This window comes from Podarcis muralis, chromosome 10 (assembly GCF_964188315.1).
Source record: "Podarcis muralis chromosome 10, rPodMur119.hap1.1, whole genome shotgun sequence".
Taxonomy (NCBI): domain Eukaryota; kingdom Metazoa; phylum Chordata; class Lepidosauria; order Squamata; family Lacertidae; genus Podarcis; species Podarcis muralis.
This window is the reverse complement of record NC_135664.1, coordinates 57,091,749-57,116,598: the sequence shown is the minus strand read 5'-3', so window position 1 is coordinate 57,116,598 and position 24,850 is coordinate 57,091,749. Positions and strand designations below refer to the sequence as shown.

The 24,850-nt window shown below is 42.0% G+C and overlaps 1 protein-coding gene across 17 annotated transcripts in view; it reads left to right on the top strand.

Annotated features, from left to right (window-relative positions):
* Window positions 1-381: 381 nt before the first annotated feature.
* Window positions 382-24,850, top strand: part of BICD1 (BICD cargo adaptor 1) — a 126,145-nt gene continuing 101,676 nt past the window's right edge. For 7 of the 17 annotated variants that reach the window (XM_077935091.1, XM_077935087.1, XM_077935090.1 and 4 more), the window contains exons 1-2: window positions 382-622; window positions 748-1,501. In XM_077935091.1, the coding sequence (XP_077791217.1) occupies window positions 1,289-1,501 (213 nt within the window). In that variant the 5' untranslated portion in view covers window positions 382-622; window positions 748-1,288. The remainder of the gene's footprint in view (window positions 623-747; window positions 1,502-24,850) is intronic. The other 10 variants (XR_013394412.1, XR_013394413.1, XM_077935098.1 and 7 more) reach the window with 3 other exon arrangements.

Below are 24,850 nucleotides of genomic sequence, written 5' to 3'. Positions count from 1 at the left end.
CCAGACTCCCCCAAAGTTGATCGGAATTGCCCTTCGTATGGTGTGCATGTACCACGTCTTGTGATATATTACATTGGGTGGGGCTTACCTGCCCGCCCAATATCATATTCAAGTAGGCACCCCTGCCTTGCCCAAGGGTAGGGCCGGCCCTGAACATTGTTCAAAGGCAATGGTGTGGTCTAAAACAAGGCCTTTGCAGGATGCCTCTAGAAACCTCAGTAGGAAACCTGAGGGAAATATATGGCAAAGCTCAGAACTGTGTGCACAAGCACCACCTCAGCCTTGGCAGGCACAAGCACCACCTCAGCCTTGTGTGTTGGTTCTTTCGAGGTGAGCTGTGGGAAGCGTGAAGGGGGACGGACGACTGTGCGGTAGACACGCAGCCACCGCCCCGCCGTCGTCCAAGAGCGCGGGAAGAGAGACGCCGCCGTGAGGAGGAGAAGGAAGAGGCGGCGACGGCGGAGGAGGCGGCGCTGTCATCTCCCCATCTGTCCCTTTTTCCCGGCGGCTGGGAGGGGAGTGGAGGGAGGAGAGGCGGTTAAGCGGGAGAGAGAGAGAGGCAGGCGAGGCGAGGCGGCCTCAGGACGTGTCTGTCGGTAGCCTTTCTGGCTGCTCTGCTATGGTAATAAATTCATCCGCCCCGCTTCCCATTATTTGTTTCCTGGGGGGGGGGGGCAGGTGACCGATACGGCCAGGTCTGTTTTAATTGATATATTGATTTTCTCCAAACCCCTTCTCCCCCCACAGGCTGCAGCAGTAACGGCGGCGGCGGCGGCGGCGGCCGGGAGAGGGGGAGCAGGTGGAGAGTTGAGAGACTGCAGTGAAGCTACCCTGGAGACATGGCGGACCAATGCCTCTGAATAAGCAAAAAAAAAAAGGAAGGGAAAAAAGGGGGGTTAAAATAAACAAATAAATCCCCCTCTGCCTCCCTCTCCCGTCCCCTCCTCGGTCTCCAGGGCCAGCTATGATGCCGGGTTGAGGTAGCAAAACGAAGCCGAGGAGCCGAAGGACAAATGGTGCAGCAGCCTCGGGGGGGCTTTGAATTCCTCCTTTCCGCTCCTTCATGGTGCGCCGCATCGCCTCCCTTAGCCTTAAGCCGATGTAGCTGGCTGCTTCTCAGGAGGAGCCTCCCGGGGAGAATCGCCGGCTGCCCTGTGCCTCCTGCATCTTTCCATCCCTCCATCTGTCCGCCCGCCCCTCCTCCTCCTCCTCCTCCCTTTCCCCTTGCATCTCACTCTCGCCATCCATCCTTCTCTTTGCCTCCCCCACCCTTCCAACCTCCAAGGCTATGGCTGCGGAAGAGGTGTTGGAGACGGTGGATCACTACAAGTCCGAGATCGAGAGGCTGACCAAAGAGCTCACGGAAACAACCCACGAGAAGATCCAGGCTGCGGAATATGGGCTGGTGGTCTTGGAAGAAAAACTCACCCTCAAGCAGCAATATGATGAGCTGGAAGCGGAATATGATGTCCTTAAGCAGGAGCTTGAGCAGCTGAGAGAGGTGAGTTGGCTTTGAAGATTTGTGGTGTGTTTACCTACCCCCCCACCCCATCCTCCACTTTTTCACTCCATCCCTCACTACATTTCTTTTAAAAAAGGATGGAAAAGCAGCTCAGTATCTCTTCTGCTTAGAATTGTCCTCTGAACTGCTGGGTCTGATAAGGCTTTGTATTGTAGGCCGGATGATTATAGTTATCCTGGAGCTATGTTTGCTTGAGACTGAAATTGCAAGGTGTGATTTATCACAGGACTCAAGGATCAGCCCTGATCATAGAAGATGCTTAAGAATGGATTATGGATGTGATATTTTAAACCTACTACTGACTAAAATCCCAGCATTGCTTAAACTTGCATAGAAAAAACTTCTGGCTTTCAGATATTTTTATGCAAGCATTTTGATTTATTGCTGTAAGTGGGTGGCTTGGCTCTTATTCAGAAAAATGGTATGAACATTTAACCTTTAAAAAAACCCCACATATTTTTATAACAATATAAGCTACAGCAAACTGTGTGTGCTGACTTTATGTGTTGACAGACTTTGAGGTTATTGATATGTTTGCTGTAGTTTCACCTGTCAGTGGCATCCACCATCTTTCTTTCAAAATCTGTTTCTGTACCAGCACATAAAGATTTGCTTGATCTTAAGCAACCAAGCTTGTCTAACATAGGTAGACAACCACATACAACTCATATGTATAGCTAATCTTTGTGTTTCATTGGGTTCTTTATATTTTTCCCTATTTGTGTGTTTTGAGAAGAGATGCAACAAAGGCTTATATATAGTGCATTTAACTATTTCCAGAGGGTTCTGAATTCTTTTAAGTTCTATTAAGTTGATCAAGTTCAGAATTCTGATATATGTTCATTTTTTGTGTCCAGGAATCATGATATTTCACTTACACATGATAATAGGTATCAAGGGGTGAAGGAGTAAGGGGTATAGGAGTAAGCCTGATTGCATACAATATGACCTGTTTCCACATAAATATTCATAGGATCACATGGCACATAGACAACATCTTTATATAAAAGGTAAAGTATAATGGGCAGGATCTAATAAGATTCAGCACTTAATGCTTTAAATCTTCCCCTGAAATCAGTGTAACTTAAAAGTGTTTCTATTATGCTGGATTATGTTTGAGATGAATTCTGTAGACATGAGGAATCACTGTTTTATTTATTTTATAAAGCTATATTGCTACATATGTCATACTATAAATTAAACTTTATGTTGTTTTTTGCTTTTTTCAAAAGTTCCTGAGACATCTCACTCTGTTTAGTAAATGCAGTTTGCATTTGCTTGGGACACCTGAGTATATAAACTATTACTTTTTTGTTTATGTTTGTAAATATATGTGCCACAATATGATCAAAATCTCCACAGTAAATTTCAACTTTCTTGGTACAAAAAATTCCCAGAGAGTTTCCTGAACCACAACAACTGGTATTCTGTGTCAACTATAATGAAAGCTTGACTTGGTCTTGTTCCCCAAAACTTTCTGAATCTCAATATGTGAGAAAAATTGTTTGAGACAGGTATTACTTTTTAAAAAAAGATTTTTATTTTTATATAACAAATAAAAATCAACATAACCCCTCTGCCCTAAGCATATAAGGGAGGTACAAGTTATTGCTTAGAGACTTAGAGTAATGCCTTAAGCAATAGTAATTATTTGTAATAATTTTTAATTAAATTTTCAAAAGTTTAACATACAAATTTCAATGCATAATAAATTTAACTTTTCTCAATTTAAGCAATTGTCACTTGAAGTAATAGTCTTAATATTTGAGGTAGAGTTATTGCTGATGAATGTAAATGTTCAAGTAATATATTTGGGATACAGTCATAACGAGTTCAACAGGAGAGACGACTAGACAGGATTGTCATGAAGATGGCTGATACTTTCCATCAAGCAGGAAACTGAGCGAGAAACTATTTAAGATCTTGCCCAGTTACAAGTAGCAAGTGTTTTGAAGATTAGTGTGTTTATAGCTTGATGCACCAGTAATAAGATATCATAAAGAAGCTGCTAAATATATTGGGCCCTGACAGAAATATTCTGCCTGAATTATATTCTTATCTAAACTGTAATTGCTTCCCTCCAAAGGATTCTCCAGTAGATTGGTTTGGTTCATGATCAATTTAAAACAGTACTGAATTAAGTCTTGAGAAGCCTCATCAGAATTGGAAAATTATCTTGTAGTTCTGCCTACACTGGAAGGACATTGTTTAAACCCCCTTAAGAAAATGAAATTAATGCTATATAGAAATCTTGCATAGCTTTTATTTTGAGATGATTTTGATAGAATCCCATGACTCTATGTTGACTTCCAATATTAGATTTGTCAACTTTTTAGTGTCACTTAAAAAGAGCCATGTGACAGCTAGAAATTCAAGAGCAGCAGTTTTTGCAAGCATGAAAATATAGTGACGTATAAACCTTTACATATTGAATTTCTGCCTGATATGCAGCTATTAATAGCAAAGAAGCCTTGTGAGAAAAAGGTGGTAATGGATAGTGAAACAATTTAAAAGTGGTGGTTCATTTTTGGAGTTCTTAACATATCTACAGTGGAGAGAATACGTATTATATACAAGTTCCAGGTATTGTTATTTCTTTTTGGTTCCCCAGTGTGAATCATTTTTGTAATATAATATATATAATTTAATATAATTTACAGTATTCTATTCCAGGTATCTCATACATTTTTTGAAACCTTTGCCAAGCCACAGTTTCAAACTAGTTTTCAGCTCATCTTCTAAGTAGCGGATAGAAATCCATTTTCAGCATCTGTTCCCTATACAGTAGTACCTCGGGTTACATACGCTTCAGGTTTCATACGCTTCAGGTTACAGACTCCGCTAACCCAGAAATAGTACCTCGGGTTAAGAACTTTGCTTCAGGATGCAAACAGAAATCGTGCTCCGGCGGCGCGGCAGAAGCAGGAGGCCCCATTAGCTAAAGTGGTGCTTCAGGTTAAGAACAGTTTCAGGTTAAGAACAGACCTCCAGAACAAATTAAGTACTTAACCTGAGGTACCACTGTATGTAAAATGAAGGTGGAGATACAGTGGTACATCGGGTTGCAAACACTTCGGGTTACAGACTCCTCTAACCCGGAAGTAGTACCTCAGGTTAAGAACTTTGCCCCAGGATGAGAACAGAAATTGCACGGTGGCAGCGGGAGGCCCCAGTAGCTAAAGTGGTACCTTAGGTTAAGAACGGTTTCAGGTTAAGAACGGACCTCTGGAATGAATTAAGTTCGTAACCAGAGGTACCACTGTACAGATAAATGTACAGCATATAACTGTCATACTGATGAGCAATTAATCTTTTTTCTTTTTTGTAAAACCAGTTTGCAAAAAAATGCAAATACCAGTACATTACTGCAGCTCTAAGTGTCTCTAAATAGATAATGACATTGCCTGGGCAGCTCCCCTCTTCTGCAATGGAACCTCATCTAGACCTTGTGTTTACAGTAGATGAGATACAACCAGCAAGCGGTCTTAGGTAGTTCTTATAGTACTTACAGTCTGGGATAGTATTTACAGGATTATGCTGCAATCCAGTCAAAATTAATGAATGAGGATTACTTCAGATGCTACAGTGGATATTAGGTAAAGGTAAAGGTACCCCTGACCATTAGGTCCAGTCGCAGACGACTCTGGGGTTGCGGCGCTCATCTCACTCTATAGGCCGAGGAAGCCAGTGTTTGTCCACAGACAGCTTCCGAGTCATGTGGCCAGCATGACTAAGCCACTTCTGGCGAACCAGAGCAGCGCACGGAAACACTGTTTACCTTCCCACCAGAGCGGTACCTATTTATCTACTTGCACTTTGACGTGCTTTCGAACTGCTAAGTTGGCAGGAGCTGGGACCAAACAACTTGAGCTCACCCTGTTGCGGGGATTCGAACCGCTGACCTTCCAATCAGCAAGCCCTAGGCTCTGTGGTTTAGACCACAGCACCACCCTCATCCCAACAGTGGACATTACTCCATATTTATTACAGGATACATATAATTGTGTTCATCCAGCTTATTGTAACTTATTTACAATACTAGACAATATCATTACTGTCCTGCCAGCTTATAAGTGCTGTACATCCTTTCAGAAGAGCAAGGTTCATGCTGTGTTAATTCCAGCTATTTTTTATTTAACAGTATTGATAGACCACTTTTCTTTCCTCTTCCAGTCTTTGGTCTTCCTTTCCCCTTATTACTCTGGACTACTTCCTTAATTTTCTTTTCCCAGACACCATTTCTTTCTTTGGCCTGCAATCTCAGGCTCCTGCTTTTTTCCTTTTGGGTCCATCTCCCTATGACATACTCCTGATTTCTTGAGGCTATAATCCTATACCTGGGTTATATCCTATACCTGGGAGCAGACCCTATTGAACTCAGAGGGACTTCCTTTTGAATAGCCACAAGGCTCTTTCCCTTGCACTGAATCTCCCTAGGGTCAAAGGAGCACTGTCAATGGCAACCAGGGGCCAGAGTAGTACAATCCACAAATCCTTCATCTTGTTCCCTGGTTCGGTATTATTGTCACCACCACAAGCCACAGTGCATTAAAATATACATAATACTGAGATAGGAAAGTAAAAATGTAATGTAATTTAGGACATGATTGCCCTAAATATTTATTTCCATACTAATCATTTTAGACCATGCTCTGCTTGATGCAGATTGTGCATACCAATACGTTATGTTGGTATATTGGTATATTAGTTTGGGTTGTTTGTGTTAGTATTAGTTTTGTGTTTTGTGGACCTGATGTGATATGTGGTAGAGAAAAAGGAATATGGTAATCAATGATCTAATAAGGAATATGAATTCCAGTAAGCTAGGCAGGCATTATGTCTGCTACCTTGATCTAAGAGCATTCTTTGAAGAGTGAGGAATCATTCTATTGCATTTAGGTTTTCAAAGAACTGGACCAATTAGTAAGAGGGTGAAAAGACAGATACTGTTTTGCTGACTATACAGCTTTCAAGGTTGCAATGTGGATGCAGTAAGGCAGTTTTACAGCTTTAGGGAAGACTGAATGAAATGTTAAAAGGAATGCAAGTCTTTAGAAGCTGATAATAGTATGTGAGGAATGAAGTCCTTAAAGAGGAATGTTATTGTCCCATATCTTTCAAGTCTGTCCATTTGCCCTGTCCCCTTGGAGCACTTTGCTGGAATGAGTGGAATGTGTACTACTAGTGGTGCAGCAATAAAACTGTTAGCACATTTGCAAACCTATGCAGGCTCCAGTATGGTTTCAAATTGTATGAGAGACCATGTGTTGAAATTCCTACATTGCGGGGACTTGGACCAGATGACCCTTGGGATCCCTTCCAACTCTACAATTCTATGAAACTATGATTCTGTCTGAAAGCTGAGAAGGATTGGGCTATAATGTGATATGTTTGGGTCACCTGCAACCTTTGCTCTGGAAGGGAACACTCTTTTCCATCTCAGGACTGTCTGAGCCATGACACTATTGGGGTACCAGTAGACCTTTAGAAGTTGCTGGAATCAAAACTCCTGTTACCCCCAGTTAGTATGGCCAATGGTTAGAAATAATGTAAATTGTAGTTCCATGACTAGCAACCAATACACTTTCTTCTACATACTAAGGAAAGGCAAAAACATTGTTATACTAACAGCCTCAAAAACAACAGCTATTGTCTGAACCAAACTTGAATGACAATGCAAGAGTCTGGAAAGCTGTGACATGCTCTCAAATATGGGGCTAAGAATGCTGACTAACCTTTAAGGTTGTTATAATGGTAGTTCAGATTCTACTCAAAAAGTGCTCAGTACTGTGTAAAATTTCTGTTCTTGTTCATAAGGTAGTTTAGAGATTATGTTTTAGAGGATGACATACAAACTTAGTGGCAATCCTGTGATCAAGAGACAAAAATCCTGTTTGAGAAGACAACCCAGCCAGATGGGCAAGGTAGTAGTAATAGTAGCAGTAGTAGTAGTAGTAGTAATAGTAATAATAATAATAATATGCCAAATAGTTCAAAACTGTTGTGTGTGGGGGAGAGTCCATATTCAGATATTCACCATATTGCATTTGAAAGGAAAATTATTCAAGGTCATTCTAATCATGACTGGTGTGAGGTTGTATGTCAGAATAAAGTTTTCATGAACTGGGTACAAACATGTTGCTTATTGAAACATATTTAAAACTAAACTATTTTATTTGTCAGGCAGGTAAAGTGTGATTTCTGAATTCATTGTTTATTGTGTTGCATACAAATTGAATGCTTAACTGCAAGATTCAAGTTCAAAAATTATCTGTTGCTAACAGTGAAGTTTATTTATATTTCTTTTGATGACATGTAAACTGCTAAACGTTACAAAATTACATAGAGAAATAGAACAATAACACAAACATACAAGTAAAAGTAAGCAAAACAGTTGTAAAAGAGAGAGAAGGTGAAAGAAATCTGATCCTGCCCACAAGCCAACTCATCCTTCTGTGAAAGCTGCAAAAATAAAAATGTTTTTAGCACCTGACAAACTGTATAGAGTGTTGGAGCCTAACTTCAGTGCTCAGTATATTCCATGCTGGATTCTGCTGTACTGAAAGTCCTAGTCCAAAACCCCGTGGAATGAACCTCCAGCTCTTGTGGCATCACAAAGAGGACCCCCTCCCCCCAGATGACTGCAGCAAATGGGCAGTTATACAGGGGGAAATTCACCTTTCTGTGGTCCTTGAATATTACTATTGAGATTGCCTCTGCCAGGGAGGTTATTGGGTAGCAAGACAGGTAGTACACCAACAGTATCCCAAAACTGTCTCTGGCCTAGCATCAGATGCAGGCCCTTTAGCTCCACCCTAAGTTGAATAAGTCTTCTGGTAAATTCTTACGAACCATGGTGATTGCCCTCCTGGCTCCCCAGCATGTGCTGGTGCTGTACTGAGGGAACCTGGGTGAAGAAATCTGGGTCAAATCAACTCCGCCCAGTTCAGTAGTACATCAACTCCCTCATCCACAATTAAGGACTCAGCTATACAGATGCAAATAAAAGTTTTAAGTGTGTTTAAAGTGTGATATACAATGTGACACTAGATGGCAATGGTGAGCCTTATGGAAAATTCAATGTATTTTTAAAAACACTTTAAAAAAAGCATTTTCAAAATGGTTTTTATATGTTTGTTGATTCCACCCAAGTCATGGATCTATGAGGTCTTATTATGAAGCAGTCTGGAGTTTAGAAACAGCACCACCAGGCTAGAGGCAAGGGGAAAGAGAATCCAGGTATCTGCAATTTGGAAAGGGATGGAGAGCATGACAGTGTATAATGATCATCCCCTCCATCCTTAACCTACTTCCCTCTGCCTGATAGCACTGAAATGGGGACCCCTCCCACTTGTTGCCCAAAACTAACCTTGCACACAGACATTCTATGATACCCACTAAGCAGTCAAATACATTATCATTCACAGGCAGGCAGTAACTCCAAAAAGCAGATATCAGAGCAGCTGGTATCCTACCAGTCATACCCAGATTAAAATTTGCACCGGTTCTACTCCATTTCCCACATGGGGTAGTACGTACCATCCCACCCTCTCTTTCACAGGCTCTCGCCCTGCATGGTTTTCAGCAACTTTTATATCCTTCTACCTCACACTATTTACCATTGCTCAACAAAGAATTCAGGGGTTTACCCTTTGCTTGAGCGGCAACCTTGAAGGGGCAACCCAATTGTCACCCTGTCAGGGTGGCTCCTCTAGCACTGGTCCTATCGTCCACATCAGTGTCTCCTCTACTCCAGTTACAGGTAGGTAGCCGTGTTGGTCTGCCGTAGTCGAAACAAAATAACCCCCCCCCTTCCAGTAGCACCTTAGAGACCAACTAAGTTTGTTATTGGTATGAGCTTTCGTGTGCATGCACGCTTCTTCAGATACACTGAAACAGAAGTCACCAGACCTTTATATATAGAGGGGAATTACTCAGAAAGGTGGTGGGAATGGGTGATTGGCTGATGGGGTGATAAACCTGTTGACAACTGTTAACAACTTCAATTAGTCTTACAGGAAAAAGCAATGGGTGAGATGGCTAAAAATAGCTTTATCATGTATAATGAGATAAGAATCCAATGTCTTTATTCAGACCAGGTCTCTCCATGGTTTTAAGTTTGGTAATAAGTTGCAATTCAGCAACTTCTCTTTCCAGTATATTTCTGAATTTTTTTGGAATAAGATACCTACTTTGAGATCTTGTATAGAATGTCCTGGGAGATTGAAATGTTCTCCTACTGGTTTCTCACAAGACCAGTCTTATTACAAGCTGCTTATTACAAAATAATTTGTTTTAATGTATTTGTAATATTTTGTTGGAAGCCACCCAGAGTGGCTGGGGAATGAATGAATGAATAAATGAATAAATAAATAAATAAATAAATATTTCCTAGGCAGGTTCAAGAGTATACAAGTAGCAAAATCTACATTTCCCTGAATTCTATTGGAAGCCATGTTTGTTTCAGTGGAAATGTACTGTAGCCTTGAGCTTTTAAAAATGCAATATTGGATTAATTGTCTTCTATGCATGGATCACTGTCCCCCTCTCTTTCTCCATTCATTTTCTTGTTAACCACAGGGATATAGCCTCATCATTGTGATTCCAGTAAGATGCTGCTCCAGCAGCAAAATTATGTGAATTCTATGTGAATCCCATAGTAATTTCCATTGGCTCCATTGTAGATCGGTCAACAGAAGAACTGCTTTTAAAGATCTGCAGTTTATAGGTTTGTGGCAGGGAGTCATGCATGTTTTCGTAATCCTTCTGATTCACAGTTGTAGGTATGGGTATCATCCTCTATTAAATGAATTAAAAGGTACCCCTGCCCGTACGGGCCAGTCTTGCCAGACTCTAGGGTTGTGCGCTCATCTCACTCTATAGGCTGGGAGCCAGCGCTGTCCTCAGACACTTCCGGGTCACGTGGCCAGCGTGACGAAGCTGCTCTGGTGAGCCACAGCCGCACACGGAAGCGCCGTTTACCTTCCCGCTAGTAAGCGGTCCCTATTTATCTACTTGAACCCGGGGGTGCTTTCGAACTGCTAGGTTGGCAGGCGCTGGGACCAAGCAACGGGAGCGCACCCCACCGCGGGGATTCGAACCACCGACCTTTCGATCGGCAAGTCCTAGGCGCTGAGGTTTTACCCACAGCGCCACCCGCGTCCCTTAATGATTAATGATTAAATGAATTGGGAAAATGTAAATTGTGCATGTGTTGGGGTGGAGCAAGCATTTTAAAAGAAAACAGATGTTTCTACTTTTTATTTTTTTTAAAAAAACAAAACCTCTTAAAATAATGATAATTAGGAAAAACTGATTGTAGATGGATTAGAGAGACATGATTATATTTTTCTAGGTTTGTATGTACTATCTACTGTCATAGTGGCAAGTGGCTGTGAACCATAATTGTTTTCCTACCCCGAATGTATTTTGACACCGATCAGTTTTTGTACATTTGCTTCCAAAAGAAGCATGTAGCATTGTTCTGACAGTAACAACTGCAGCATGGCAAGGTTAAAAGGTTAAGAGCAACCCAGAGAAAAGGGAAGCCCAGTCTCAGTGTTTCGTCTCCAGTGTAACCATATCTGCAATTCTGTATGGAAGAGCATTGTGCAGAGTAGGGTTACAGTGAACTGGAGCTATATGGGAGACCAAAATGGAGTTTATATAATAAAAAAAATGAAATACGCAGATTACAGTGACAAAGATAAGTAATTTCTTTTACTGTTCTATTTATTTCTATCCTATATATAGACATCCAATATATAAAAAATTTAATACATTAACACAATAAATTGGACACATGTAATTAACACTTCTCAGAATTACTGGCAATTTTTAAAAAACCTGACATCACTAACACCAGCATTATTTGAAACTGCAGAGCATTTAAGTAACAGAAGTCAAATACTAAAAGGTTTCCAAAGATTATCTAAAGGTTAGAAGTGAGGAAGCTTCTTCAAATTCATTGAGGAGGGGATCCATAACTGGGGAGCTACCACTGAGAATGTCATATTGCTGGTACCCACCAGCTGATCATCCACCAGGGATGGACCAGAGAACCAGTCTCCTGAGGATTCAGACAGGTTCATCTATGCAAAGGTGTGCACTATCTTACTGTTTTCTAATGGAGGCAGAATTAACTCAATAGAAGAAACATCCTGGATTCTGTTACCTTTATACCAACATATTTAGTTGTGTCAATGTTCACATGTCATTTCACTTCCACTGGCCTGTGTTCAATGTCTTGAGTGTTTTATTGCACTGATTTAACATCACATCTTGTGGCACTGCAATGGTGTAAGGGTGGGGCAATTAACATGCACATTTTAAAATAAAATGTAAATAGTAGTCACAGGAATAAATAGCAGCAATTGAGGCTTGTCTCCAAAAAAACGTCTTCAGGGTTGAGAATTTTACTCAGAACATAGCATGGCAGGGAAGCTTTAAACTCTACTTCTCCACCACTTCAATCCAATTGCTCCTTGTGCACCTGCTATTTACATCTTTATAATTAAAAAAGTACATTAATTGTGTGAATGCAGTTAATGTGATTTATGTATTATGTCTTATAATGGCATTAATTGCATTCGCACAATTAATGTCAAGTTCAGTTTGGCCCTTTAATCCTTTTAAAACCCATAATTCCATCAAGGATAAATCTGACCCTTTCTCTTTATATCTCATATTATATTTAGAAAATGAGTTGCTATGTCTTCCACAATCTGGTATATAATTACTCCTTCATATTTCTGCTGTGTTCTCACTTCCCCATTTCCATCTTCCCAAATGGGAGAAATGTAATTAAAAACACACACAGACCTGGAAAATATTATTACTTGCAGCCAGATCTGGTTGTGAGGCCAAGGAATAAATACCTAGCTATGTATATGCAGCAAATAGCTCAATCTTGGGACTATCACAGTTGAATTTGTGTGCACACAAATATCTTTCCTAGCAACTTCAAAGCAGTTTTTCCACATTTATTCCTAACTATAGAAGCAGTTCAGCAGTATAACAAACTGCCCAGAGAACAGAATTGTTTTGGCCATTGAAGTGAATGGAGAGAACCTGGCTTGTACAGGAGTTCAATATATGTGAACCAAAGCCTTTGAACTGGTAGCCACAATATGTAAACAATTTTTTAAAAAATAAATGCAACTATTTTAGCTTTCTTTGTAATAAAGCCTTCTGTACTTTTGGGGTGATGCAGTTGGTATCTTGAGGGAGATATCTGTAGCTCTAAGAGTTAATAACTTTTTTGTTTTAGCAAAAAAGGCTGAGATTCATAGCTTTTTAGGAGCAAAACTTCAGTAGGCACACAAAAAAGCAGGAGACTTATGAGTGAGAGCAAAATAATGCAGTTATTCTGCCAATTTCAGTCAGATGAAATGGCCCCATTGTGAACCGCCTCTGTGTGATATTTTCAAAGCTATATTCGCAAGTTGGGTTGCATAGAAGGAAGGCAAGGGGGGAAAACATTTTTGAAAAGTTACACAAAAATCAGTATAGGGCACTTTTATATATGATACTAAATGCAATTTTAAACCTTTCTCATGGTACTGTATTTATGCCTTGTATGAATGCAAGAGAGAAAGTGAGAGGGTACCATTTTTAATTTTATTTTTTCCCAAATATATTAATGACATTGGCATCCTTGGAGAGATCACCTTATTAGAATGGGAGAAAGAGTATTTAAATAGGTCTTTGACAGCCAGTTCAGATGGAAATTGCCTTAATGGGGGATAACATCTATGCGATTTGAATGGGATTCAAGAATCTAAAAAACTGCCAGCGAAGACATTGGGGAATTAAAAGCTTCAACTGACTTGGCTTAATTGGGGTATAACAGTTTGTGACAGATAATGTGTTCGATTCTCTTACTTTTTTGTGTGGCTAGGGATGAAATCATTTCTTAGTGTGCATCAGTTTCCGGGAGCTGTCATAACTAGAAAGTGAGTTTCCTTTATTCCATAATTCTGCAAAAGGGGCACAATTTTTAAATTCCTTGAATCAGTCAGACTTCAGATTTTTATCCTGGTCAATAGCTTCTCCATGTTGCCTTTCTTTCTGTTAAATAAATCATGACATGGTGTAATATGAAGTTATATTTACTTAATTTTAAGACCACCTAAGGAACAGATGACTCTTTTTCCCATGACTGTAGCTGCACAAACTTGATCTATTCATTTTTTGCTGTGATTGTCTAAGGTACGTGCTTACCCCATTTTTCCAGAAATGTAGAGACTTTTCAAATGCAGCAGAAAATATGTGGTCAACCCATGGTAAAACTCCACCCCCCATGTGAAGCTACCCGATATTTCTGGTAAAGGTAAAGGGACCCCTGACCATTAGGTCCAGTCGTGGCCGACTCTGGGGTTGCGGTACTCATCTCGCTTTATTGGCCGAGGGAGCCGGAGTACAGCTTCCGGGTCATGTGGCCAGCATGACTAAGCCACTTCTGGCAAACCAGAGCAGCGCACGGAAACGCCGTTTACCTTCCCGCCGGAGCGGTATCTATTTATCTACTTGCACTTTGATGTGCTTTTGAACTGCTAGGTTGTCAGGGGCAGGGACCGAGCAACGGGAGCACATCTGATCGGCAAGTCCTAGGCTGTTGGATTGGAATAAACGACAGACGAGTAGCAAGTGCCATGTGGGAGGCACCTCCCGAGCAAGTCTCGGGGAGTCTCTTTTATTGCATATTACAGCATTGCCACATGTGCACTTGTTGCTGATTGGTTAACACAAGTACAAAGCAAAGGTAACATATAGGCATTGATCACCAATAGATTAAAGGCTGGGAAAGGGAGCACAGAACTAGACAGGCATGAAAACCTCCTAATAAAATTATAACTAGTGATTGATATAGCAGAACTTAGCGGAGCATATAAACTATTACTAATGATTGATATAACAAAACCTAACAGGGCATAACTATTGTATTCTATAGATGTGGTCCACCATTCATTAAGAACAGGTCAGGATATGATGTTTCATGAACTCATTGTGAACAGAACATTCTGGGATGGGTGAGAAAGGAATGCTTCAGCTTAGATGTTTGTACTCATGTGCAGAAGCAAATGTGTAGAAGCAAAGCTTCCTATCACTAGGCTCTGTGGTTTAACCCACAGCGCCACCCGTGTCCTGTAGATTTCTGGTAATTAACCCAAATGTCAAGTGTCCTAATCCCATGTTCAAGGGATGTTCCTGGAATTTCAGGGATACAGTGACTACATTGAAGGCTGGTTATGCTGCCTTTGATGTTTAGGTTCCTCAGGATAAATAGCACACTTAAATAGCAGTGTACTGTTCATCTGCAATGCATGCAGGAATCAGAAACGAGATAGTGTGAAATGCTTTAAATAACTGCAATTGATTCTGCCCTCCACCTCATGTCATTTGTAAAGAGAGGTAGTGCAGCTTTGCAAGTGACAGGAAGATTATGAATTTGAGAACATCTTGGGGAGTGAGGATGGGGAGCTGCAGCAGAGGAGGCTGGGAGAGAGCCAGGGAAGTGAGTCAGCATCACCTTGGCTCTTGCCAAAGCAGTGGCTAATGCATGCAGCCTGAACAGTGGATGACATCAGTAGGGATCTCAGACAGGAAAGGCATATAATGGTATAAAACTTTTCCTATTTAAAACACTCAATCGCACAGGCAGTAATAGACATGGCAGAATAGTCAACTTAGTAGATTTTGGAGTGGGAAGCAAATGGGATTCAATTTATGGTTAAAATAATTCCCTCTGGTAACAATGGAGCTCTCCTTCCCCTGTCAACTACCCTGGTGTTACAGCATTATGACAAGTTTAGAGACGTTATTTTAGCTTTCAACAGACACTTCTCTGCAGCATTTTTTTTTTGATATTTTGATTGTAGAGATGCCATGAAATACATCAGGGGCCCTTTTACAGATAAGTAACAGTATGTGTGGTGTGGTGGAATTGCCCTCCTGACACTGGCACCAATACTTCATATCTGCATATGAGGTTGTGGCAAGGGCGGGGTTATATGGGTGAATACCCACATGGCCCCAACCTCGCAGTCACCTGTCCAGGTAAATAGCAGAGATGCTAGTGTTGGGAAGGCAGCTTTGCCCCTCCCTACTCTGCTGCTGGTGCAGATTACTCTTTACCAATGATAATAAACAAATTCCGTCAAGGAATCCATCTTTGCCTCAGGGTTTGGGTCTTGTCTATATACAGGCAACTCCCCATTTATGCAGGGGTTGTGTTCTGAGGCACCATGCGTGTCAGCAGGATGCGCATAAGTCCACCATGTTCTGCCTCTTTTTGCCCCCTTGCAGTGCTGAAAACAGTGCATGTGTTGCACATGTGCTGATCGCATGCAAATGGGGAGTTGCCCACGCTGCAATCCTATATATATATTACCTTGGAGTGAGCTAGATGAACTCAGTTAAATTTGCTTCTGAATAGACATGCATATGATTCTGCTGTAAAAATCTAAAATTATTGATAATCATTTGGCACTTGTAGCGCAAAAGACAGGTCCTCTGCTGGTGTACATTATCATTGTCTAATTCCCCCCCCCTGCATTTATTTTAATCAACAACACAAGCAGATGTGCACTGCTTAAAAATACTTCACTAAAGTTCAAGTGACCTGTAATATGTTATAGCATCAATAGAGTGCTTGATTTTTGTAGTCAGGAAAAGAGCTATTAAATTTCTGCAGCATTAACAAGAGAAGTTCTGTTTAAATATTATTTTCTGCTTAGTGTAGTCAGGATAATTTTGTCCGGGCACGATTAATTATCTTAGTTTAAGGAAGTCACAGAGTATTTCATAAATTATTAACAGCCGTAGTCTAAATATTGAAACACCTTTCCTTTCTCCTTCCAACTGCAAATCAGGAATTTCCTTTTAAATCTATGCATATTCACCGAAATCACCATTACAGAGAGAGCTTTAGAAAAATTAAGGAAACAGCTCTTAGCTGTAGACTGTGAGGACATGGCCTGGCCTGTGAGGACATTCTTGAGAAACTACAATCATGAAATGTAGTACACAGTTTTTCCTTATTTTTTATTATTACATTTGCATCCCACCAGCAAGCTTAAGGCATTATACATGGGATTATCCCATGTTAACCTTACAACAGCTCTGCAAGGTAGGTTGAGATACCACAGGGGGGTAGACTGCTGTTCTGCTCAGATCCTACTGATGAATTTCCCACAGACATCTTGTTGGCCACAGTGAGAATAGGATGCTGGGCTAGATTGGCCATTCATCTGATCTAGCAGGCTTTTCTCATTTTAGTTTTTAATAATTTTTATTCAATTCTAACAACACAACAGTAATAATAATAATAATAATATAATAATAATTTATTATTTATACCCCGCCCATCTGGCTGGGTTTCCCCAGCCACTCTGGGCGGCTTCCAAAAGAATATTAAAATACTGTGATACATCAAACATTAAAAGCTTCCCTAAACAGGGCTGCCTTCAGATGTCTTCTAAAAGTCTGGTAGTTGTTGTTCTCTTTGACATCTGGTGGGAGGGCGTTCCACAGGGAGGGCGCCACTACCGAGAAGGCCCTCTGCCTGGTTCCCTGTAACTTGGCTTCTCGCAGTGAGGGAACCGCCAGAAGGCCCTCGGTGCTGGACCTCAGTGTCCGGGTAGAACGATGGAGGTGGAGACGCTCCTTCAGGTATACTGGACCAACACTTTGAATTGTGCTCGGAAACGTACTGGGAGCCAATGTAGGTCTTTCAAGACCGGTGTTATATGGTCTCGGCGGCCGTTCCCAGTCACCAGTCTGGCTGCTGCATTCTGGATTAGTTGTAGTTTCCGGGTCACCTTCAAAGGTAGCCCCACGTAGAGCGCATTGCAGTAGTCCAAGCGGGAGATAACCAGAGCATGCACCACTTTGGCGAGGCAGTCCGCAGGCAGATAGGGTCTCAGCCTACGTACCAGATGGAGCTGGTACACAGCTGCCCTGGACACGGATTTAACCTGTGCCTGCATGGACAGCTGTGAGTCCAAAATGACTCCCAGGCTGCGCACCTGGTCCTTCAGGGGCACGGTTACCCCATTCAGGACCAGGGAATCCTCCACACCTGCCCACCTCCTGTCCCCCAGAAACAGTACTTCTGTCTTGTCAGGATTCAATCTCAATCTGTTTGCTGCCATCCATCCTCCAACCACCTCCAGACACTCACACAGGACCGTCACTGCCTTCACTGGTTCTGATTTGAAAGAAAGGTAGAGCTGGGTATCATCTGCATACTGATGAACACCCAGCCCAAACCCCCTGATGATCTCTCCCAGCGGCTGCATGTAGATGTTGAAAAGCATAGGGGAGAGGACAGAACCCTGAGGCACCCCACAAGTGAGAGCCCAGGGGTCTGAACACTCATCCCCCACCACCACTTTCTGAACACGGCCCAGGAGGAAGGAGCGGAACCACTGTATGACAGTACCCCCAGCTCCCAGCCCCTCAAGACGGTCCAGAAGGATGTTATGGTCGATGGTATCAAATGCCGCTGAGAGATCCAGAAGAACTAGGAAACAGCTCTCACCTTTGTCCCTAGCCCGCCGGAGATCATCAACCAGTGCGACCAAGGCAGTTTCAGTCCCGTGATGAGGCCTGAATCCCGATTGGAAGGGATCCAAATGGTCCGCTTCTTCCAGGCGTGCCTGGAGTTGTTCAGCAACCACTCGCTCAATCACCTTGCCCAAGAATGGCCATCGTGGCCGCATCTAAAGATGGTTTTTTAAGAAGCGGTTTAATAACCGCCTCTTTCAACGGGTCTGGGAAGGCTCCCTCATGGAGGGAAGCATTCACCACCCCACGAAGCCCATCGCCCAGCCCTTCCCGGCTAGCTTTTATAAGCCAGGATGGGCAAGGATCCAGGAGACAGGTGGTTGGTTTCACTCGTCCAAGCAGCCTGTCCACATCCTCGGAGGTAACAGATTGGAATTGATCCCACGCAATTTGACTAGACAGGACTCTAGCACTCTCCCGCCCTGGCCCTGCTCCCACGGTGGCGTCTACCTCTTCCCGAATGAGCGACTTTATCTGCAAAAAACTTTGCAAAATCATTGCAGGAGATCATGTGGCCCGTACTGGGCCCCGATGTAGCAGGTGGTTCCGCTAAATTGCGGACCACCTGAAAAAGTCTCCTGCTGCTGTTTTCTGCAGATGCAATAGAGGCGGCGAAGAAAGCCTTCTTCACCGTCGCTACCGCCACTTGGTAGGCTCGACACTGAGCTCTAACCTGTGTCCGGTCAGCTTCAGAATGGGTCATCCGCCACCGGCGCTCTAGCCGTCTCAACAATTGTTTCATTGCCCTCAGATCCGTGGAAAACCACGGGGCTGTCCGGGCTCCATGCAATCGGAGAGGGCGCTTCGGAGCCAAACAGTCAATAGCCCTGGTTAACTCCACATTCCAGTGGGCCACCAGGGAATCAGCTGAAAGGCCATCAACATGGGATAAAGCATCCCCTACCACTCTCTGGAAGCCATTTGGATCCATTAAGTGGCGGGGGCGGACCATCCGAATCGGTCCCACCTCCCTGCAGAGGGGAAGGGTCGCAGAGAAGTCAAGTTGCACCAGGAAGTGGTCTGACCATGGCACTTCTTTTGTTTCGCTTTTATTTAGTGTCAGAACACCAACATCCATGGAGGTAAACACCAGGTCCAAGGCATGTCTGCGGCTATGGGTTGGGCCAAAGTTATTCAGGGACAGCCCCATGGAGGCCATGCTTTCCACGAAGTCCCGAGCGGCCCCTTGTAAGGTCGTGTCGGCATGGATATTAAAATCCCCTAGGACAACCAAACTAGGTGTCTCCAGGAGAACATCCGCCACGACCTGAAGCAGCTCGGGCCGTATAGTATAACTATTTGACAATGTGTGGCAGTTATATAATTTCTCTATGGAATATACCTAGCAAATAAGAAAAATGTCTGATTTAGATATTATAGCGGTCATCAGCAACAACAGCAAAAACAGAAAAGAGAAAACAAAATGGGAGGAAAGGGGGGAAAGGGAGGAAAAAAATAAGCACAAAAATCTATGAATGAGTTTTTTAAAAATAATGCAACATTTATTGGGTACATTTGCCAACATTATTTGAGGAGCAGTTATCATGTAATAAAAACTTGAAGAGTCCAGTAAGTTTGCAGCAGGGATGGTTATACAGATGTGAGTATGAATATGAAAATAATTATGAATATAATTATGACTGTGATGAGAGAAAGGGAACCTGGGGGCTCAAAACCTTTTCCTTTTATAGGATTGTTCTAGCCATATTGAGCTATATGTTGTTGGTGAGGGGGTTGATTATTATCGGGGAGATTTGTAAGCATAATAAAATTGCACCAAATCGTTGTGAAGCTGTCTTTTTGCGGCTGTTCCTTCAGGTATCATAGTTTTATTTGTTAGTTCACTGGAAAAGCAGACTCTTCATGTGTGCCTCTTGTGAACTCATGGCCACATTGCACGTAATGCGTAACCATGGTTTACTGCTACATGAAGGAGCCTAGCTGTCTGCTCCCCTTCCCTCCTCCCATGTAGCCAGGAAGAGGAATTCAGAAGCTTTCACTTTCACATAAACACAGCTTGTTCTTTTCACCTGAATGGTGGATTGTGGCTTTTACACTATCTGTGGTTAGTTTCTACAGGTTAGCTTCATAACCCATGATTTGAAGTTGACTTGTTTTTAAACTAACCATAGGTAGTTTTAAGCCACAACCCCCCCCCCATTCAGATGAAATGAAAAGCTGTGGTTAGGGGAAAGCAAAAGCTTTCACACTACTGTTCCTAGTTCCATGAGAGGGGAGGGGCAGTGCACAAGTCTGGGAGGACACTATGGTGACGTAACACTAAACCATGGTCTTGCATTGCATCAAACTCTGCCAGTGACTTCTCCCATGCCTTCTAGTGAACTTAAAGCCTGAATGGGAATTGACCCCATATGGAACTCACTCCCACAGGAGGCAGTGGTGGCCACCAACCTAGATAGCTGTGTAAGAGGCTTAGATAAATTCATGGAGGAGAGGAATATTAACTAGTACTAGCCATGGTGGCTATAGTCTGCCTCTACAGTTGTGACCAGCAATGCTTCAAATACCAGTTGCTGGAAAATAAAGATAGGGAGAGTGCTCTTGTGCTCAAATCCTGGTTGCCCATTGTGAAAACAGAGTCAATTGACAAATGTTTATATATATATATATATATATATATATATATATATATATATATATGAACAGCAAAAACAATAGTTTTCCTAATCAACTGCTTTTATACTTATGCTAATTTTGAAAGCTTGATTTGTCTCATTTGCAGCAGTGTATGATGTCCTTTACATCAACTGGAACTTTCCAAGTGCTGTTATTTTTGTGGCTGTTGCAGAAAACAAAATAGTGTCATTGGCAGTCCTAGGCCTTTGTTGCTGATGACAGTTTGAAGATGGCTTGAAGTGATGATGGGTGGCCAGTATAAGAACCTTTATTAGGCTGCAAGGTTAGCTCCTGAGTTTCGTAGCTGTAAAAGAAGTCTGGTTCCAAGCTAGAGTTTATTAAAGTCTGATATTTCTTGAACAGATATGAATTTTTCTCATGCAAAAACATGGGCAACCTCCCTCTTATTCAAGGGAGTTTCTTAGCCTGTGAGTCCTTAAAGTGGTACATTTGCATCTGTTTTATTCTATGTTACAACTTGTAGTGGGATATTACAGTGGTACCTCGGTTTAATAAGAACTGCCCTGTTTATGAAGTATTCGGTTTACGAACTCTGCAAAACAGGAAGTAGTGTCCCGGTTTGTGAAGTCTAAGAATGGAATCTGAATGGTGGAAGGGCGGGCACCGGTGGCGGGAGGCCTCATTAGGGAAAACGTGCCTCAGTTTAAGAACGGTTTCGGTTTAAGAACAGACTTCCGGAATGGTTTAAGTTCGTAAATCGAGGTACCACTGTATTGTTGAACTATTGCTAGGCTGGTTTAGTTGTTACGTTTTCTGTGTTCTTTTTGCTGCTGTATGTTATCCATAGACTATTTTTTAAATTAGGTAACTTATACAGTGGTACCTCATGTTACATACGCTTCAGGTTACATACTCTTCAGGTTACAGACTCCGCTAACCCAGAAATAGTGCTTCAGGTTAAGAACTTTGCTTCAGGATGAGAACAGAAATCGTGCTCCAGCAGCGCGGCGGCAGCAGGAGGCCCCATTAGCTAAAATGGTGCTTCAGGTTAAGAACAGTTTCAGGTTAAGAATGGACCTCTGGAACGAATTAAGTACTTAACCTGAGGTACCACTGTATATGGAAATACTAAGCAAACAAACCAGTTTTTTGTGTGTGACACTATTAGTGTAAAAATGAAGTCTTCTCAGCGGAGCCTGGTAACTGAGGAGGGGAAAGAAAGATGAACAGATATTTTGCACATGTATGTAAACTATCCAACATGGTGTTTATTCCAATTAATCATAAATATCAGTGGAGCTATACGGAGCAATAAAAACGGTCCCTACCCCAAGGTGGGGCAATGTGGAGGCAGCAGAGGGAGGACAGGAAGCTGGAGGGAAGGGTAAATGGGAAGGAATCCCATTGTTGTCTGGCTTGCAGACAAAATTAATGTGTTTGGGAAGAGAGTGCATTAGGGAGCATGGCCAGGGGGCTTTGAGCTGTGCCCATGTTTGCAACTTAGTATATTTTCCTCAAGGTACCCTTCCCTTTCACATATTGCTGTGAACTGAGCATCAAGGCCTCTCTGTCACGGCTGACTGAACACAGAGTAATCAATACCAAGCAGTGTGATGAAAACATATGACTGAAAAGTGTGAAAAAGACAAAGGGCCATCTGGGGGAAATAAAGGAAGGAAAGGATGCATATAAAACAAGTGTTATTATGTTGACTGTTCATTTCGTGGATTACTGTGAGCCATAATGTTAGTATTTAAAGAGGCCTTTTTCTTTGGTGGCCTTTACCTCCTGATTTATAAGAAATTAACAGGACTCAAATGGAGTCCTGCCGCATTACTTCTTATTGTGTCCTTAGATATACTGTTGCTTATAAGTAACTGGGTACAGAGCTCTGCTCCATGAGACAGGTGGTCTGAGAGCACAGGAACCAGGGAGCTGGAAGTGAGCTGCCTGTGCCTAGACAGGGTTACAGTTCTTACAAATGTTTGTTTTGTAAAGAACCCTTGTTGAAAATCAAAATGTTTCAGTTTCCTGATACAATATGAAACTCAGTTTTATATGAGGTCATAAAAACTGAGGTCATTCTTCAAATTAGCCTGGCTTATGCCAGAAATTCTCTACTAGGTCCACTGGATAAAAGGATGAGAGTCTTACCACTTCATTGGCTATTACCAAATGTTAGCTACATTCACATAACTTAATTTGCTCACATAACTTAATTTACATATGTTGAATAGTGCAGGAGGAAACAGGATTGTTTCCTTACACAACTGCAATGTGCTTGTATACCTACAGCTGCAAAAACAAGATGTATGCAAGAGGGACTTGTCACTGTGATTCTGCTTTTTCACCTTGTGTCTAAAATGTGTGTCTTATTTTCTCCATTCTTTAGTCACAAACTATTATTCTAGCATTTGCCATATATGTAGTCTTCCTGGCTATGAACTGTGGATCCAGGTTATGCGCTTATTTTTAAAGATAATGTAGCACCCTGCTTGTGGTTAACGCTTAGCTGGAATGAAATATTCAACGCAGCAATAGAAAAATTAAAATAATAATTTATTTGTCAAATATATGAGAGACACATTGGTATATGGTTACCAAAGCTCTGCCCACTCCAGCCCTTATGGCCAGCACTTATATTTCCTCAGCCCAGCCCCCTTGCTCCTCCTTTGGCTGCCTCTGTCCAATCAGCCTGGTTGAAATTCCTATTGGCTGTTTGCTAGAACCAATCATAAAAGATACACCCATTTCCTATTACCTTTTATGGGAGACAAAGAGCTATATTTCCTTCTATCTATAAATGGCAAACAAGTAGCCATATATCTTACATTTGCCTCAACAAGGCACCTTATTTACCAGATCAGCTTTTGCCCTTCTTGCCCTATTGCCCTCCAAAACAGATGGTTAAAACAGATGCTCATTCTGTCTTAAACAGAGATCAGAGATCTTGGGTTCACATTCTCACACACCATCAATGAAATAAGAATCTAACATAAGAATCTAACATTTCTTACTTTCTAAATCCTTTGCATAATTACATTTAAGCCAATATATTTCATACATAACATAGATAGATTTTTAGAAGGAAAGGCCTTTTCAAAGTAAGAAGGAACTTAGTAAAAGCTAAGTTCTCTAAGTTCTCTGAAGCTTCAAAGCAGCTTCAGAGAGAAGCCTCTTTCCCTAGCCAGCTGCTGTTTCTAAAAGCTCTTTGCCCTTTAACCTTAGGAAAATGTGGCTCAAGTCTCTAATGGGAGACACATGGTATTATATTTTGTTAAACAATGAATCCTACTATTTACCAACTCTTAATTAGTGCTTTTGCAGCTTGATTGTATTCTGTAGGGTCAGTAACCTAGTAACCTTTGCTCCCAGCCTGTAATTCCCTTTTTACAACTTTGAGAATTTTGGCTCCTGCTATAAATAAATCAGGGGGGGGCCTTTGTCCAGGAGGATAAACATCTGCCAAAGTCTTTTAGCCAGCTGGTCTTCTGCCTGGCATACAAACATTTGCAAATATATTTTTTAAGCTCATTTTAAAATGCAAGTCTTGATCAGATGCCTCAATAGCACAGTACAGTTGTACCTTGTTTTGCAACCGGGATCCGTTCCAGAGCCCTGGCTGCTAGCCAAAAAGGACGCAGGGCAAAGCGTCTGTGCACGTAGGTTTGCTGCGGACACTCTCGGGAACAGACGCTAGATGAGGCGGACGTTCATGGAGGTATTACTGTATATGCTCACAGACAACTACAGTGGTACCTCGGGTTAAGTAGTTAATTCGTTCCGGAGGTCCGTTCTTAACCTGAAACTGTTCTTAACCTGAAGCACCACTTTAGCTAATGGGGCCTCCTGCTGTTGCCGCGCCGTCAGAGCACGATTTCTGTTCTCATCCTGAAGCAAAGTTCTTAACCTGAAGCACTATTTCTGGGTTAGCGTAGTCTGTAATCTGAAGCGTATGTAACCTGAAGCATGTGTAACCCGAGGTACCACTGTACTTTCTTCTTTGTGCAGTCATCAAACATTGCTGTGCTAGGCAGGGGTGGGAAAAAGGACCCTAGGGCTTCCCATATGTCCGGGAAAACCTTGACATGTCCTCTTTTGGGGGACCAACTTGCCCACCTGGGCAGATTTTTACATTTTAAAGCAAATTTCCAGATTTTG